The sequence below is a fragment of the Symphalangus syndactylus genome, chromosome 4 (assembly GCF_028878055.3).
Source record: "Symphalangus syndactylus isolate Jambi chromosome 4, NHGRI_mSymSyn1-v2.1_pri, whole genome shotgun sequence".
NCBI classification, from domain to species: Eukaryota; Metazoa; Chordata; class Mammalia; order Primates; family Hylobatidae; genus Symphalangus; species Symphalangus syndactylus.
The window spans coordinates 52,493,113-52,511,826 of NC_072426.2; the positions used below are offsets into that span (position 1 = coordinate 52,493,113).

General features: G+C 35.7%; 1 protein-coding gene across 8 annotated transcripts in view; it reads right to left on the reverse strand.

The window, feature by feature from the left end:
* Window positions 1-18,714, reverse strand: part of BLTP1 (bridge-like lipid transfer protein family member 1) — a 216,795-nt gene that overhangs the window by 109,755 nt on the left and 88,326 nt on the right. For all 8 annotated transcript variants that reach the window (XM_055274662.1, XM_063637920.1, XM_055274665.1 and 5 more), the window contains 13 exons: window positions 17,994-18,252; window positions 15,985-16,822; window positions 13,282-13,352; window positions 12,319-12,492; window positions 11,232-11,352; window positions 10,073-10,219; window positions 9,558-9,685; window positions 9,012-9,211; window positions 6,705-6,902; window positions 5,813-6,024; window positions 2,058-2,209; window positions 1,451-1,601; window positions 1,123-1,275 (listed from right to left, as the gene is read on the reverse strand). In XM_055274662.1, the coding sequence (XP_055130637.1) occupies window positions 1,123-1,275; window positions 1,451-1,601; window positions 2,058-2,209; window positions 5,813-6,024; window positions 6,705-6,902; window positions 9,012-9,211; window positions 9,558-9,685; window positions 10,073-10,219; window positions 11,232-11,352; window positions 12,319-12,492; window positions 13,282-13,352; window positions 15,985-16,822; window positions 17,994-18,252 (2,804 nt within the window). The remainder of the gene's footprint in view (window positions 1-1,122; window positions 1,276-1,450; window positions 1,602-2,057; window positions 2,210-5,812; window positions 6,025-6,704; window positions 6,903-9,011; window positions 9,212-9,557; window positions 9,686-10,072; window positions 10,220-11,231; window positions 11,353-12,318; window positions 12,493-13,281; window positions 13,353-15,984; window positions 16,823-17,993; window positions 18,253-18,714) is intronic.

An 18,714-nucleotide genomic window follows, 5' to 3' on the forward strand; every position in this document is an offset into this window, starting at 1 on the left:
TGCCATTCTCTCTGTTCAACATTCTCTACCTATAACTACACAGGCAAGTTAGGCTTAAACTGTAGATTTCCCAGTCTTCAATTCACAGGGAGGGAGTAAAAAGTACTATATCAGCCTTAGGTCTAAGTGTCTTTTTCAAATCCAACACTTACTAGAGATTCTTGACTTGCCTGAACAATGGCTTGACTGGCCATTAATAATACTGATACATTGTTCCCTAATTTGACTAAAGATTCTTGTGTGTCCCCTATTGGCCAGCAGCTTGAAGAAGAGAAGAGAGATCCTAAAAGTTCTAAAACTCTAATCATGATGTGTTATCTGCTTTTCTAGAGGCAGAGACGGATTGTATTTATTTTGTGCGATTATATATTTTCCCCTCAATCATCAATTAGTCCCTGTTTCATCAAACTGTATGTGAAATTTGGCTCTGGTAATTACTCTCTTGCTTAAAAACTCTTTATACCTTTAGCTTCCAAGACATCACTCTTTCCTGGTTCTCCTACCTCTTTCTTTCCCTTCCCATCACTCGGTGGATCCCTATCCAACCACCTACACCCCCTTTAATTTTGGCTTTCTTCAGGATTCCATCCCTGAGCAATTTCTTACCCAACATAGCATTCCTGAAAATCTCATCCATGTCTACAGCTTCTACTAACACCTTTATGCTGGCAACTCCCAAATCATTAGTCTGAACACACTCTTTGTCTATAGACCTGTATTTCTTTTCTTTCTTTTTCTTGAGACCAGAGTTTTGCTCTTGTTGCCCAGGCTGGAGTGAAATGGTGCGATCTTGGTTCGCTGCAGCCTCTGCCTCCCAGGTTCAACCAGTTCTCCTGCCTCAGCCTGCCGAGTAGCTGGGATTACAGGTGCCAGCCACCACGCCCAGCTAATTTTTTGTATTTTTAGTAGAGACAGAGTTTTGCCATGTTGGCCAGCTCTTGGCCTCAGATGATCCACCCGCCTCAGCCTCCCAAAGTGCTGGGATTACAGGCGTGAGCCACCACACCTGGCCTATAGACCTGTATTTCTAACCATTCTCACATGCATCTCAAACCCTGTGTATCAGTGGTCCACCAAAAGAATAGAGAATTCCTTAAAACTAATGTAGTTTCAGTAACTTACCATTGTAGCATCATCAATGACGGAGTAATTCGCCTGGTGCAGATAGTGGTGTAGTATATTACATAGTAAACATGAAGGATTTTCTTGGAGAAAGCGAGCAACTTTTGTAAGCCTGTTGTATTTACTTCTTAGGGGAAAATGCACACTTTTATTCTAAAATCGAGAAACAACAATAGATTTACAGTGATAGGTATGAAAGAGCCTACAAATAAAAGATATTCAGTAATTAAGAACTTGTAAGTCTGATATTTTCCAATAATGATTAACAATAAGGGGTCATTTTCAATACTAAAGTTTGTATAATACCTTGTATTATTTAAAGACATACCTCTAATGCTTCTGTCATTATGCATCCCATAACAGCACAAATTCTCAAGGTTCCCTCAGTTTCCAATTTGTTTAAAGATGACTTGAGTTGGTCAATGGGAACAAGCCATGCACCAACAGCTGGTGTTGCAGTGCTTAAAAGGTTCAGCTGCCTTTTAACATAAATAAAAAATTATAAAAACAAGTGTCAAAATTTGTATTTCAAACAATCTCCCATACCTACTGTACTTAGTGGTTGTTTTACTCAGGCAAAATTACTTTCTTTTCTTTTTGAGCACTGATAAATTATGAAAGCATAACTAAGAAATGTTAAAAAAAATGGACAATAGAAAAGAAAGAAAAAAAAAGCCTGTCAGAGATAAAAAGAGTAAACAAAAGTCTAAGGCAGAGGAACATATAAAAATAAAACTAAAGTACTATGTAAGAAATTCGGTCAAACAAGGTAAGACTAATGTCTACAGAACATATGAAGTAAGAATGATGAAAAAGTTGCAACCTTAATACTACATATACCAGAAAAGTAATTTTTAAAAATATGAAGCAAAATTGTATACTATTTAAAATAAAGAAACATCAAGGGATAATACTATATTTTAAAAACTCTTTACCTAGAAAATGCATGTGTGTGAGATCTCACATTGGTGGGAGCTGCAAAACTAAACCAAATTTCTTTAATGGTCAACTTCATGCTACATGAATCTGGAGGAGGAGGCATCAGAGGTAGATCTTTTTTCAAATCATCAGATTCGACTCCTTCATCCTATATAAAACAGAATGCCAAAAACTTATTAACATACAGCCCCTTAAAACCACTAACACAGAGGCTAATGTTTTAAGTGCAAAACCTTTTCATCAAATCAAGCCTGGGAAAGTCTTTACTTCTCCTTCAGGTTTGAAGGATATTTTTGCCAGATACACTATTCTTTTAAAAGTGTTTTTCCTTCAGCACTTTAAATATGTCATGCCACTCTCTCCTGGCCTGTAAAGATTCCACTAAAAAATCTGCTGCCAGTTGTATCAGAGCTCCATCGTATGTTATTTGTTTCTTTTCTCTTGCTGCTTTTAGGATCCTTTCTTTATGCTTGACCTTTGGGAGTTTAATGATTAAATATCCTGAAGTAGTCTTAATTGGTTTAAATCTGCTTGGTATTCTCTACCTTCTTGTACTTGAATTATTGATATCTTTCTCAAGGTTTGGGAAGTTCTCTGTTGTTATCCCTTTAAACAAACTTTCTCTACCTTCCCTTTAAGGCCAGTAACTATTAGATTTGCCCTTTTGAGGCTATTTTCTAGATCTTGTAGGCATGCTTCGTTCTTTTTCATTCCTTTTTTCTTTTGTCTCCACTGTGTATTTTCAAACAATCTGTCTTCAAGCTCATTAACACTTTCTTCTGCTTGAACAATTTTGCTGTTAAGAGACTCTGATGCATTCTTTACTATGTCACTTGGATTTTTCAACTCCAGAATTTCTGCTGGATTCTTTTTAATTATTTGTCAAATGTATCTAATAAGATTCTGAATCCCTTCTCCGTGTTACCTTGAATTTCTCTGAGTTTCCTCAACACAGATATTTTGAATTCTTTGTCTGAAAGGTCACACATCTGTTTCTCTGGGATTAGTCTCTGGTGCCTTATTTAATTCATTTGGTGAGGTCGTAGTTTGCTGGCTGTTTTTGATGTTTGTGGATGTTCATCAATGTCTGGGCACTGAAGAGTTAGGTGTTTATTGTAGTCTTCACACTCTGGGCTTGTTTGTACCTATCCTTCTTGGGAAGGCTTTTCAGGTATTCAAAGGGACTTGGGTGTTATAAGTTTTTGGTCAGCAAAGTCATATCTGCATTGGGGGCGCCCCAAGCCCTGTATCACTGTTCTTGCAACTAATAGAGGTACCACCTTGGTGGTCTTGGATAAGATCCAGAAGATTCTCTGGATTACCAGACAGAGGCTCTTATTATCTTCCCTTACTTTCTCCCAAGCAGAGTCTCTCTCTCTGTGTGCTGAGCTTCCTGGAGCTGGTGCAGTGACACAAGCACCCCTGTGGCTACCACCACTGGAACTGTGTGGGGTTAGACCTGAAGCCAGCATAGCACTGGGTCTCACCCAGGGTCCCCTGTAACCACTACCTGGCTTCCGCCTACGTTTGCTCACAGACCTACAGCTCTACAATCAGCAGGTGGCAAAGCCAGCCAGGCTTGTGTCTTTCCCTTCAGGGTGGCGAGTTTTCCAGGCTCTGGGCAGGTCTAGAGATGCTATCCAGGAGCCAACAACTGGAGACAAAAACCTTATAAATCTACTTGGTGTTCTATTCTACCATAGCTGAGCTGGCACTCGTATCACAAGACACAGACCTTCCCACTATTCCCTCCCCTTTCCACAGGCAGAGAATCCTCACCCCATGGCCACCACCATCATAGGCCCATGGGGAGTACTGTCATACTACCACTGATGTTCACTTAAGGCCCAAGGGCTGTTCTGTCAGCTTGTGGTGAATGCTGCCAGGCCTGAAACTCACCCTTCAGGACAGTGGGCTCTCTGCTGACCCAGGGCAGGTCCAGAAATGCCATCCCAGAGCCATGTCCTGAAATCAGGGACCCCAAGAGCCTGCTTAGTGCTCTGCACATTGTGGCTGTGCTGGCATCTAAGGTGCAAGACAAAGTCCCCATTACTTCTCCCTCTGCTTTTCTCAAGCAGAAAGAATCTCTCACTATAGTTACCACAGCTAGGAATGTGCTAGGTCACACCTAAACCAGCACATCGCAGAGTGTCGCCCAAGGCCCATGATATACTACCTGGGTACTGCTGCTGGTTATTCAGGACTCAAAGGCTCTTTAGTCAGCAGGTGATTGATCCTGCCAGGACTGAGTCCTTTCCTTCAACGCAGTGGGTTCCCTTCTGGCCTAGGGTGTGTCTAGAAATGTTGTCCAGAAGCTAGGGTCTGCAATGGAGGCTTCATGACTCTGTTAAATACTAAATGATGATGTCTAAAAGGCCACTAAACACAATTCTGGAGCTCAGGTGAAGAGCTGGTGCTAAAGGTGTGGCCAGTGGGAAAGAAAAGTGTCATTAAATTACGGAACTGACCTAGGAAATGAAATTTGTCAGGGAGTAGACAAATAGCAAGAAGAAAGGAAGAGCCAAGAACAGAACCTGAGGAGACCACCACATTTAAGAAGAAGAAAAAAATTCCCTAAAGAAAAGGACCAATAAAGTCACAGAACCCAAAGAAAGTAACGTTAGCAAATTCAAGGGCTTTCAGCAAGGAGAGTAGGAGCTGAGAGATCAAGAAAGATGCCTGAATTTCTGTCAAGTATTTTAGTAGGTGAAGGAGAAGGAAAGAACAGCTAGGCTCTTCCCAGCTCTTTTGTCCAGTGAGTGGCTATTGTATTTTTAAGTTTCCTTAATTAAAGTGATAATTCATCCCCTAAACATTTCCAAAGACCCCAAAATAAAACTGTGATTAAACTCATTAAACTACACATTAAATAAAAACAAATGTTTTAAAAATAAATCCCTAGGAATCTGGAGGGTAAAGGTGAGTATACCCATGATTACTAGATACCCATACTAGACTTCCTAATTAAAATGTGGTTTCTTTGGAACTTTTTCCTCTCCCATTGGCCTAATTTTCAAAGTGATCAGAAATATATGTACACATGTTTAAGAACAACAGTTACTACATTCTTATTACGTACTAGATACTGAGCTAAGCCCTTCATATGTATTACCTGCTTCAGTCTTCACAATCCTGCAAGGTCAATATCATGACCATACTCCTATTACAGGTAAAGAGACTTAGGAAAAGGTTAGGAACTTGCCCCAGGTCACCAGTTAGTGGCACAACATTTCTTCAACCCAAAATTTGGAATATTTTTGTTGTTGCTGTTACTGTACTCATCACCACCCATGTAATTCTACCATAATAAAAATAAAAAGTGAGTTGAATATAAGGTGCCATTCAGAACTCTTAACTGAAATAAGCAGACACTGACAAAAATATTTAGAACTGACATAAAATACTACCAATAACAAAATGACTTCTGCTAAAATCCTCCACACCCTATATAGGTGGGCTTCTCTTAAATTTTATTAATTTATTAATTCAACAAATATTTATTAAGTATCTAATATGAGCAAGGCATAATGCTAGGACTATGATAGATATAAATATATCTATGATATACTTCAGAAATTATATTCTAGTAGTATATTCACCAACATACTTTGACTAACATTTAAGCAGATATCATAAATCCAAAATAGGGAAAGACAGGTAAATACACTCCAGAAACTAATTTTGAATTGCATATGTAGTTTTTGTTATTTTTCTAAAGCACCATTATTATTATTATTAGAAAGTCACTAACCTGTTCATCTGAAACAGAATTTCCATTTAAGTCTGAGGAAGGGCTTGTCCGGTCACATGGAAGATTATCATCAGAGACATCAGTATTATAGCCACTGCCAGTGGGAGAATCAGAAGAATTATTGGATGTCAGCACTCCACCCCTTTCTGTGTCACTAGCTTTACCCATAATTCCAAAACTGTTATATAAAACAGCACCAGACTGTCTTCCTCCTATAAAAATAAAAAAGAGTATTTATTATAAATGGTGAATAAGTGTCTTAATGCTGTACTCTACAATATCTGTATAAAATTTCATAATGACTATTTTTTTCTCACCAAGTCTTTGCCCTAATCTATAAAAGTAATGTACCACTGAATTATCAGGTAAATAATTGTAGGCATATACAACTACTGTTATTTATAGTAGTTACTATATTATATATTACTAAACCTAAAAAAAGTGTAATACACATTTCAACCTTCCTTTTTGAGATATTACTCAATAATATATAAAAAAAGCAAATATAATTCTAAGTAGATATTTTTCACTGAATAAAGAATTTACAGTTTTTATATCCTATATGGCATAATTCTACTGATCAAAGATCCAGTTTTCAAAGAGGCAAAGTTTCAAAAAATTGGGTGGCTTTATATTTTATTTGGGAATTTATTCGGAAAAACATATTGTTGTTTTTCAAGCTCTACCTACTTTTGAAATCACATAATGGAGGAAAAGCTCCACTTAAGCAATTGGTATGAGGCACTCACCCCTGGTAAATAATCCCAGATACCACACTTTCTGCTTTATTATGTTGATTGAGGTTACTGAAAGCCGTGATTGTTCAAAACATTTCTGCAATATAGGGCATATTTGTCCCCACCTTAAGCAGAATTCAATAAAAAATGCTTGCCTTTTATGGTTAAATTTTCAAGTCCACATTCAAACATTATCCATCCCCATTTTTCTTGGCTGGGACCTATTCGAGTTACATCTGGAACAACTTGCTGATCAGTTTCATCCACAAAAGTAAATTCATCCAACTCTTCAAGAGTAAATAAAACTTTGGACTTCTCAAAAGGAATAGCAGTGATTGCACAGGTCCCAATGTCTATTATCAAATGAGAGCAAAATGACCATTTTTAAAGACATAAGCTTACATTAAAAAAAACAAACATTTGGACATCTGGCACACTGGTTGTCTTTAAAAGATATCTTAGTGCTCTGTCAAGAAGATAGAAAAATAGGCAAATGAGCTAACTTTTAGAATATGCTGCCTAAGAGGAAGAAAAGAAGATTTTATGATTAACAAGTTGCTCAAAGGTAGTATGAATTTGTTTCTGAATGATTACAGGATACTTTTAAAAATATAAAGTTAAAAATATCCTAAATAATTTATCTTCACAGTAGTTTTAAATACTTTCATCATCTCACAAAATAAAAAAAAAATTCAATTAATTACCAAGCCTTAGGAAAAACATTATTTTCTAGGCAAATTACAGCTTTTACTAAAAGACTGTTTTATACTAACATATTTTGTATAACTACAATTTATCATAGACCTTGTCATGGTTCCACTGCTTACAGATATACTGTGGAAATTAACACCCCAAGTGCCTGAGAAGTTTTACTTTATCTTACTTTTTTCATTTCTCTCTCTGATTATCACTAATGAATACAAAAATACAAAAAGAATATTAAAAACACATGTAAATTTACCATTCAAGGATAACTTGTTTATATTTGAAGTACACTGCCTTCTAGCCCTTTAGAGATCACTTTGCAAACCCAGCTTTGGTTCCCATTTTTCATGCAACAGTAAATAATTTTCTCAGGTCATTAAAATTTTTTCAAAGATATCATTTTAATAGCTATATAATATTCTATTCTATGGAAATGTCCTTCTTTGCATTTACAGTTAAAAGGTCTTATTCAGAGAATAAACATCCACCTACATTTTCCTATAATTTTCTCATTATTTAAGTTTTTTGTATTTGTCTTTAATCCCATACATATTCACATGTATCAAAGTTCAAAAAATTATGAAAAAGTATACAATGAAAAGCCTCTAACACCACAACCAGACACCTAGTTCCCCTCCCTATAAGGGTAACAAATATCATGAGGTTATTAAGTATCCTTTGGCAGATAACTAATGTACATATAAGCAAAGACATCTACATTTTTACAGAAATGTCCACCTTGGAATTTCATTGGGAGTTTCGTCTTCAGTGAGAGTTTTTTCTGCATGATAATGCCTCTCAAAATTATATAAGGTTCTGCTTATGGTCTGTATAATACCCAGTGCAAATTGGTTACCCGTGCAAACTACAGAGCTGATAAAAGTGTCTTCACTCAAGCCACCACATTTTTCACCAGTTTTAGGACTACAGATCTTAGGTAGTCATGAAAAGTCCCTTGAAAACCTCAGGTCAAAGCTTTCAGCCTCACACCTGGGATGAAAAAATAAGCCTTGAGAAAGTTAAAATAGGTACACAGACCCAGAATGCAGACAGGAATCATGGAAACTTCAGAACCTATAAAATACAGTAAGCAAATTCAAAGAATTCATTTGTTTACTCAGGATTGGTCACCAGTCCCACATAAAGATTTCAGCAGAGCAATCATCTCAAATATGATTAACAAATCTAACTTTTTCTGAATTGAATCTCTGACATTCTGAAAACATTTAAGCATCTAAATGAGAAAATGTGCTAAATAAGAATCAAAAATATTAAAATGATGTATAACAGCTCTACTTTCCTTTTACCTCACTAGGGACTTTAAGAGGAATGTGTGTCACCTTACTACTGCTATATTTTACAGACTCTCTGGTTTTGATTAATATTACAATTAATTCTTTCTAACACTGTTTTACAAACAGAATGATTTAAAAAATAAGAAAGACTATAAAGATCATGTCTTCTCTGTTCTATAATGAGCAATAAATAGCATGGAAAAAACACATGGGAAATAGAAGCAGTTCCTAATTTGGGGCCATACCACTTAATTTTCTTACCAAAGTTTATTTTCTATTCTGTACAGAATGTGAGTGACAAGTAGCTAAACACCATGTGTTCAATATAGGGAGAAATATTTCTCTTTCTTATAGAATACTCAAATTGTAGCAATAGTCAAAGGAAAAAAACATGTTCCCTTTTGCAAAATCTTCTTACATTTATATATGCCAAGAAAAAACGTATTTGTTGTAGAATCCTACCTGTTGTATCAAGACCCCTAAGTTGCCCATGAACTCGATGAATGTTTAACTTGGCTGCAATTTCTTTGCCTTTTTCTGCTCCAGCATTTGATCTGAGAGATCCAGATGACTGAGGCTGCATCTTTGTGGCATGAACATACCTATCAAAATTTGATGTTCTACCAGGTTCTGCATTGTTTGAAGTCTCTTCAACCACACCTCTTTATGAAAAAAAAGAGAGTAAAATGTTTAACATTTAAATAATACAGTTCAGAGAAAACATTTACCTAAAAGGTTTCCTTTAAAAAAGAAAAACACTCTGCTATTATACACCAATAGTAGTAAAAAATTCTTCAATGTTTACTGAAAGATACTATGAATAAAAACAGTAAAAATTTTTTAAAGACATATGTTACTAATCTATAAATTAAGATTTGAAATTCCAAAACCAGTTCTGAGTTTTAACATTACATTCTTAGAAATGTATTTTTAAAAGAAAAGATCATCAAGGATTGCTTTTACATCCAGCAAGATAATCATGGCTCAGATTAATAAAGTCTTTCTTACCTGTTCATGCGAACTTGTGTAGCAATTCTGTCAAAACACAATGCCACTAGGGAAACATGAGTCACACTCCTACTAGGAGCTGTAGTTGGAGATTCTTCCACTGAGGCTTGTAACAAACATAAGTTTACCTAACACACACACAAAATTTCAGAACTGACAAGTGAAAAGTTATCACTTAAACATAAAATATGCACAAAAATGAAAAACTACTGTTAAGAAGGGCGTATCTATGTATCTGATAGTGAAGACAAAGCTTATGAATACAGATTCTCATAAAATAATCATAATTAAATTTTTACTGGATGGATATGGAACATTCTACTATTACCCAATATTCTGCTTAAGTAAACTATTTATATTCCATTAGATCTACATTAGATCATAGAAATAAAACATTTTTTTTTTTTAATATTACACACTGTTCTACTGTTATTCACATTGGTAACTGAAAAGGACAAACACCATCAAAATGCTCTCCTCTTTCAGGAAAAAATTTTTAAATATTAAATTGTTACCTTTGGTATGCTAACATTAGTCTGAAGACCTTTAATTGTTACATTATCTTGCTTCATTATAAGATTTGTCTGTGCTTGTCCTTGGTTAGTCGTTCCTATTGTAGGCTGCTCAGTTTTTGTTCCTCTAACATCTTGTTTGGAAGATAACTAAAAATATCGTAAGTGAAATTATTTCACAAGCTTTTCATAACTTCCACATCATCCAAAACAGCAACTCACTTATTCACGCTGCCCCTCTATGCCCATCTATGTGCCAGCTGCATTCTAGTTTTACATCCCACCTTAAAATCCAAACCTTCGATAAGCTAGGAAATAGACTGGTAGCATCATGGTTGAGAAAAGTAATACATATTAAATTGAAATCAGCCTATAGAGAAGCAGACAGAAAAAATGATACAGTAATTATAGGCATTTTTAAAGATCACTAAACTCTACTGGCTTGAAAACAAACTTGGTTTCTGATAATTGGCCCCTTTTTGGCTAGAAATATTTTCAAATTTCTTTTTTTCACTCATCTACTCTATCACATGAAATGCCAATATATATTAAATAAATAGTTAACTAAAATAATCAGTCTCACTTTCATCTCTCTTCTGGTCCCTACTCTAAGTATAATCCAGATAAATTTGAAAATCAAATGGAGAAGCGCTGGAAGAGCACTGGGATATGACTGCTAAGTATCTAGCCTCGTGGCTAGAACCACAATGTAAGCAGAATATCACACAATGGGAGCAGTGACTTGATTCACTGAAGTGCACGAAGAAAATCTCAAAACTAATATTAAGATACAAGTCATCTAATCATAGAGGAAAATCAAAACCTAAACAGCTGTCTTAGAAAAGCAAGGTGTCAGTCCTAAAGAATATTCATTCACTTAGGGCCAAAGCTCTTTAGAAAAGGCTTGGAACTAAGCTGCTTCTGAAATACAAGAAACAAAGAAAGCTATTTCATATATTTTTTAAATAAATATTTTTACTACTATTCAATCTATAGTACGGTTATATGTCCTATCTTTTATGGAGCCAATGACATATAAACGCTTTTAGAACATGTTCAAATATTCTGATTTAACTTGTAAAGAAAATTTTTCAAGTTTGAATATTCTGTAACCATGATAAATATTCAATTTGCTATGCCCATTGAATTAAAAAGTTCTTACATTTTCTGAGAAGGTAGTCTTGCTATTTTGGACGGCTTCCCTGAGGACTTTAGCATGAAGATCATCTACAATTGCAGCTGGATGTCGGGTACTAGCACAGTGAACCATTGCTTCAATATATCTGAGGGGAAAAAACAGTAAATGAAATATTTAAATGTCGCTAATCCTACAACTTAGTTTATGTAAACATATCATGAAACGTAGCACCATTTGAATATGTACAATAATTGCTCAACATTGAAATGAGACTAAGCCACATATTTAGAAATTATACAAGGGAAACATTTCTGAGGTTATCCCCACCATCACCACCCTCACCCCAAGATGAAGTGTTCCACACTGGGCAATGATCTTTTCTTTAACAAACTTCTGAAGAAGATTTCCGGTGTTCTTCATTTAAATGACATATCATAAGAATCTTACTAAGTTATCAAAGAAAATTATGTGCTTTTGCAGGAAAAGGAAGATTTTCATGAAAGCTCATCTCCACCGAACCCCTTTTCTCTTCCCAACTGCTTCTACACCACTTCCATTATGTTCCATTCTCATTTTTATTCATGTTAGTTTTATATAATATGTAATATTATTATATTATTGCAATATAATAATAAATTTGAATATACAGTCAGCTCTCCATATCTGTGGGTTCCAAATCCACACATTTAACCAAGTGCAGACTGAAAATACAGTATTCAAAACACAGTCTTTGTGGGATGAGGAACCCACCAATACAGAAGGTTGACTTTTTTGATCCGCGGGTTCCCCACAGGACCAACTTGCAAGACTTGAGCATCTGTGGATTTTGGTATCCACAGGTGTTCTGGAACCAATACCCAACAGATATGGAGGGACAACTGTAATTATTTAGGCTGAGAAAGTAGCAAATGATAACTGAAACACAGACCTCTTTAAGCATATTTCATTTTTATTCAATCAAAATAGCTATCAATAATCTTCTATATGAACATATATCACATGCACTTATAACTATCAACAATCTTCTACACGAATATATCACATATACTTATCATATCACAGAGTAATCATTGTATAAAGCAACAGTTGTATTTCTAGACAAAATCAATACCTGTCTAAAGCTTCAGCCACCAGGGGAGTCAAAACAATATCAACAGTTCCTTTTACTTCAACTATGGCTGTTGTCCTGGTCTGGGACACTGGTTGATCCAGGGCCCACTCTTCTGTTAATGTTTCATCATCTGTGTTATCAGCGAGTTTTTTTTCCAATGGAGTATATGGCGTACTATACAATTTAACAAGCAAATCATGTATTAAAAAGACCATGAATTAGAAGTTGGAGCTTACTTAAGATGAGTGAACATGTACATTCATTACAACTAAAAATCTTATGGAATTGGACTTGACTTTTTTTTTTTTTTTTTTTTGAGATAGAGTCTCACTCTGTCACCTAGGCTGGAGTGCAGTGGTGCAATCTCAGCTCACTGCAACCTCCTCCTCCCAAGTAGCTCGGATTACAGGTGTGTGCCACCATGCCTAATTTTTTTGTATTTTTTGTACTAAAAAGTAGAGATGGGGTTTTGCCATGTTGGCCAGGCTGGTCTCAAATTCCTGGCCTCAAGTGATCTGCCAGCCATGGCCTCCCAAAGTGCTGGGATTACAGGTATGAGCCACCATGCCTGGCCTGGACTTGACATTTTATGTCCCAAAGACTTTCCAAAGACAGGCCAAAAGAAGTACTAAAATGCTAATTCATCAAAGATGGCTAATACATTGAATGAGAAAATTTTAATATATTTACCTGATGTACCTTTGCCAAATTATGAAAAACATGATACTGAATTCTTATTAGTCAGCAATTTTGATACGCCAAGTTACAGCATGTTTAACAGAAATGCTACTGACTACTTATAAATGTAGCCAAAGCCATGGCAGACAAAAGAGCTGAATTATTTTGGTAATTTATTCTTAATATAAAGTTCATACTCAAATAAAGAATGATAATTATTCAGAAAAAACTCTACCCATCTCATAATCAAGGAAGACACTTTAAAAGCATGGTATTTTTACTTACTTTGAAGTTGATCCTGAAAGTTGCATGCCTCTGTCTAGCAAAGAATTAGCTGTGAGCCCCTGCTTGATAACCTAGAATATAAAACACTATAGTCTAGATTTTCAATATATTTCCCTAATTTTATATCAACTGATATATGTAAATACCTGAATTACCTAATATGATTTTGATATATTTGATATAAACATTTAACAGACAAATTGAGCAAATCAAATAATATATTCAACTGGCAGTTTCACTTTGTTGATTCAAATAAATGGCAAAGCAGGGTTGTGAGGGTAAAAGACTATAACTGAAACTTAAAAGCAAGTGTTTCAAATGTCTTTCCTCCAGAGTTTCTTTTTAAATTGAGTTTTTTCTCAAGCTAATTTTAGACTTCTCCTAGCAAAACCAACTTTTAAGTGGGAAAGAGAGCCACAGAAACATTAAACTATAGGAAAAACTAGTCTTGTATTTTATATCCATAAATGATAACAAGGAAAATAAATAAATGAACCTGACTAACCAAATTGAACCTTTAGAAATGCTTGTCAGTTATTTACACTTAATGGCAAAAAATAACTTTCTTAACTCCCAGGTTACTTTTTTGCCCCCCAACTACCCAAGCCTCTGGTAACCATCATTCTACTCTCTACATCTGTAAGAGCTTGCTTAGATTCCACATGAGTGAAATCATGAGGTATTTGTCTTTTAGTGCCTTACTTATTTCACTTAACATAGTGCCCTCCAGATTCATTCATATTGTCACAAATGACACGATTTCCTTTTTTTATGGCAGAAGAATATCTCACTGTGTGTATATACTACATTTTCTTTAACTGTCGATTGATTGATGGACTTTTAGGTTGATCCCATGTATTAGCTATTGTGAATAGTCCTGTAATTAACATGGGAGTACAGACATCTCTTTAATAAACTGAATTAATTGCCTTTAGATATTACCAAGTAGTGGGATTGCTGGATCATATGGAATTCTGTTTTTAAGTTTTTGAGGAATCTCCATACTGTTTTTCATAATGGCTATACTAATTTACATTTCCACCAACAGCACACAAGTGTTCCCTTTTCTCTACATCCTCACCAATACATGCCATTTTTTTGTCTTTCTGATAATGGCCTATGTCCTGTTTTTGAAGCTGTCTAAAAATACTAATTCCTTGACCTGTCTTCTCTAGAGATTTGACTGCCTAATCAAACTAGAAAGATTTATTTAAAATACTGAAATAATTCTATCCTCTCGGGTACTATTCTGCACAAGGACCATTCAGTTTTACACTGGAAAATTCATATACCAACATATTTCCACATGGACTAAAAAGGACATTTTGAAATCTTAGCATGCGCAATTGGTTTTGGGCAAGATAAGAAAAGAGTACAACCGTAAAAACAAAATTTTGCAACTGTCACTAATGTTTCTTCTTCCTTCAATACATATTATTCAAATGCCTACATAACCTATGAGAATATTCAACTCCATGTATCATGTCCCATCATTACTAATACAGTTTAAGTCCAAGCCCTGGTCGTTTCTTACACAGACTACTGAGACAATCTCCTAAGTGATCACCCCAATTCTTCTCTTGCTTAATGACAATTCAATTCTACGTAGTATTCAAAGTACATGAGATCCTATCATATTTCCTTAGAACTCTGAAGAGTTAATAAATTAAACTAAAACTCAAATTCCTGATGCCATGGTCTATAAGCTCTGAATGACCCGGCCTTTGCTTAGGTCTCCAGCCTCATTATGAGCAAGTCTCTCCACTCACTGTTTCTCGGGCATGCTGACCTCTTTCCCTCTTCAGGGCTTTAGGAAGGCGGTTGCCTCTGTCTGGAATGCAGTGCCCCTAGGTCCTCCTATCTTCAATTCCTCATCATCCTTCAAATTTCAGTCTAAATATTATCTCCTCAGACGGACATTTCATCTCAACACAATCTAAGTGTCCTCACCCCTTGTTATTCTCTATCCCAGCATCTCTTGGTTATCATCAGAGACTCTTCTCACTTTGTAATTATATACTGATCTATCTATTAATTGTCACTTTCCACCTCTAAACCATAAGCTCCATATCCATTTCCCTCACCACTCTACATCAAGTGCCTTGTTCACAATACTGTATAATAAATATCTGAATTAAGAATAACTAAATAAGCATTTAGACACTTCAAATAAGTATAGTATTTCATATTGGCTATGACCACTAAATTTATTTTGAGGTATTTTTAGCTTACCTAAAAAATTCTGTAATGCATTTTCAGAATACATTACAGAAATGCCCAATAACCACATTCATACTGAATTATAAGAACTCAAATGGCAAGTAAGTGGACGTTGAAGCCTTTGCATGGAAGGAGTTATGAATAAAAAGAACATCATTAAAAACAACTTCAAAATTTTATTTTTAAGACACAGAAAATATGAATTCAGAGAGAGTTGATCCTAATCTTAGAGTATAATGCAGACACAGAATATGTGTTGATTAGATTAATGCAGTGACAGCTCATAAACCATATCTCAATTTAATTTACTTAAATTTCTAATATTCATCAATAACTCTGTGACCTATCATACATAAAGCTACGGCTTCAGAAAGTCTCTCAGAAAGGTAGCTAAAAAGAATGAGAGTAATTATGAAAATAATTTCTTAAAAATCTGTTTTTCTAAATCAAGGTATCAATGGAAACTAATGATTTGGTTTATACCTTAAAAGTTGGAACAGAAAGCTGTTCAAATGATGATGAACTTTCTTCACTGGTTGGTGTATCCAGATCAAGGGGACGATGCAATGAGGATTTAGAGGTTCTTTTGTTGGTTGGGTGCTTAACTGACCAATTAATTACCTGGAACTGAGTAAGGTAAGTCTGATAACAATTCATCACAGGTTGTTGTGGAGTAATCTGTTCACTCTCCACTGTTTTCTCACCTTCTACAATATATAGATGCTCTATAACATCATCTTCTCCACCTAACGCAGAAACAAATGAAGCCTGAGAAGGATGAGTTTTGAATGGCAGAGTTCTGGAATCCTGAATACTTTCTCCATGTCCAGTAAGTGGCCCTTCTACACTGTGATATATGGAACCCCTACTGTAGTCAATCTGCTGGGTTTGCTTTTTCTTCTTTTTTCTACCCGGGTAAGTTCCAGGGCCTTCATCACTGCTAATGGGCTCAAATTCCTCAGCAGCAGAAAAGTAGGCTTCACTATCAGCCATTGACATGCTGGAATCCATTGATCGATACTGATGAAATGAATTAGAGTCTGCTGATGGTGTATATGGGAATGAACCAAAACTTCTCCTCTGCTTTGGTGAGTCTAGTACATTCTCATCACTTCGAGAGACATCACTACTAAACTGGACTCCAACTGTTACAGGCTGCTTGTCCCCATAGAAAGCAGCAGTAAGACTCTTAGTACTTCCAAGACGGGTGGAACAGACAGAGGCTTGTCGTTTCAAGGGAGATCTAAGAGGAGACTGACCTACTGACTTATCCTGAGTATTAGGAGACACAGGGCTGTTTCCTGAAATTTCTGTAGGGATACTAAAACAGAAAGCAAAGCTATTACCATTTTCTATACATCATAAATTTAAGCATAAAAAGAAGTATCAATAAAAATCCTTTTAGTAATTTTAATCATGTACTTTACAAATAAAAGAAAATCTACAATTTTATAATAAAATACCCAAAGTAGCAAAACAGTACAATATGTGTTCACACCCCCCATTAGTTCCAAAAAATTTTGAGGTAGCTTAAAACACAATAAAAACTGAAAGAAATCCCAGAATGTAATCTTCTATCCATAATCCATGGACACTAATACATTTATAAAGGTTTTTTTTTTTCTTTCACATCCTTTAAAAACTTGTCCAACAAAATACACCAGGTGTCTTTGATTAACGGAGACTGGAGGAAGAAGTTATACATAACCCCAGTATTTCTGACTTCAGCAACTGATGTAGTAGTGCCATTTACTAAGTCAGAACAAGTTAAGAATGGTAAGAATAAGGCCATTTTTAATATGTTGAGTTTGAAGTCTCCATGAAATATCCAAGTAGATATGTCAAGAAGGTAGCTAGGCCTTAGGAACAAAGGTTTTGGCTGGAGTTTTACATTTAAAAGATGTTAGCTAGAGAACATAATTGAAAGCAAACAGTTACTGAGACTCCCTAGGGAAATAATATAGAGTAAGTGGAGAAAAAGGAGAGAATGTTCAACAAAGGGCAGGCTATAAAAGGAAGAGAAAAAAGAAAGGAGGAAGAAATGGAGGACAGGACAATGGAGACCGAGAAGGAATAGCCAAGGAGGTGGGAGGGAATTTTGAAATGTGCTATCAAACCAAGAGGAAGCTGTGATTCAAGAAGGGAGTGGCCAACTATTAAGGTGCCAAGAGGAGGAATAAAAAGTATCCATTACACTAGAAGGACAATATCTGAATGTTAACAATGATTCACTCTGAGTGGTGGGATGACAAGAAACTTCCACTTTCATTACACTTTCTTGTACTTTCCTCATATCTGGAATGAATATATGTATGTATGATTTTTATAATCAGATAGACAACAGCAAACCGACATTTCAAAATATGTTCAGATATACAGGAAACAATTTTCTAAAATGGGGGAATGGAGAGGGAAGAAGTTTTTCTTGCCAGAATTTTAAACAATTATACTCCTATTTATGATCAGGCTTCTAAATCTAAGTGAATACTGACCTTGCTTGGCCATCATTTCTTTTTGTCCCATGCAAGAACTCTTTTTGAACCAAATGGTCATCAGCAACAGATGAGGGACTTTCCTTTTCACCAGCCAACAAAGGCTGTGCAGCACTAGAACTACTGTTCTCTTCTGAGGAAGAGGATGAACTATGAGATCGTAATGGTACTTGAAGACTAAGGTGCTGAGTTTTTCTCTCTACTTCTATTCCCACTGATTTGTTTTCCCATTCTTTTCTCTTCATGCCATTCACATTACCTAAACAAACAAAAGGTGGGTTAAGTGAACACACAAATCTCAACAGCAGTTTATAAAAAACATGGCAATCTAATCCATTTTTAAGTATAATATATATATATATATATTTTTTTTTTGAGATGGAGTCTCGCTCTGTCACCAGGCTGGAGTACAGTGGCACGATCTTGGCCCACTGCAACCTCTGCCTCCCAGGTTCAAGAGATTCTCCTGCCTCAGCCTCCCAAGTAGCTGGGACTACAGGCACACACCACCAAACCAAGCTAATTTTTATATTTTTAGTAGAGAAAGGGTTTCACCATGTTGGCCAGGATGGTCTTGATCTCTTGACTTCCTGATCTGCCCTCCTCAGCCTCCCAAAGTGCTGGGATTATAAGCGTGTAAAAAGCACAAGTGACTAATTTCATATAGCAATTTGTTAAACATTTTAGAAATATATCTACATAAGTATAGATCCCAGGCCCA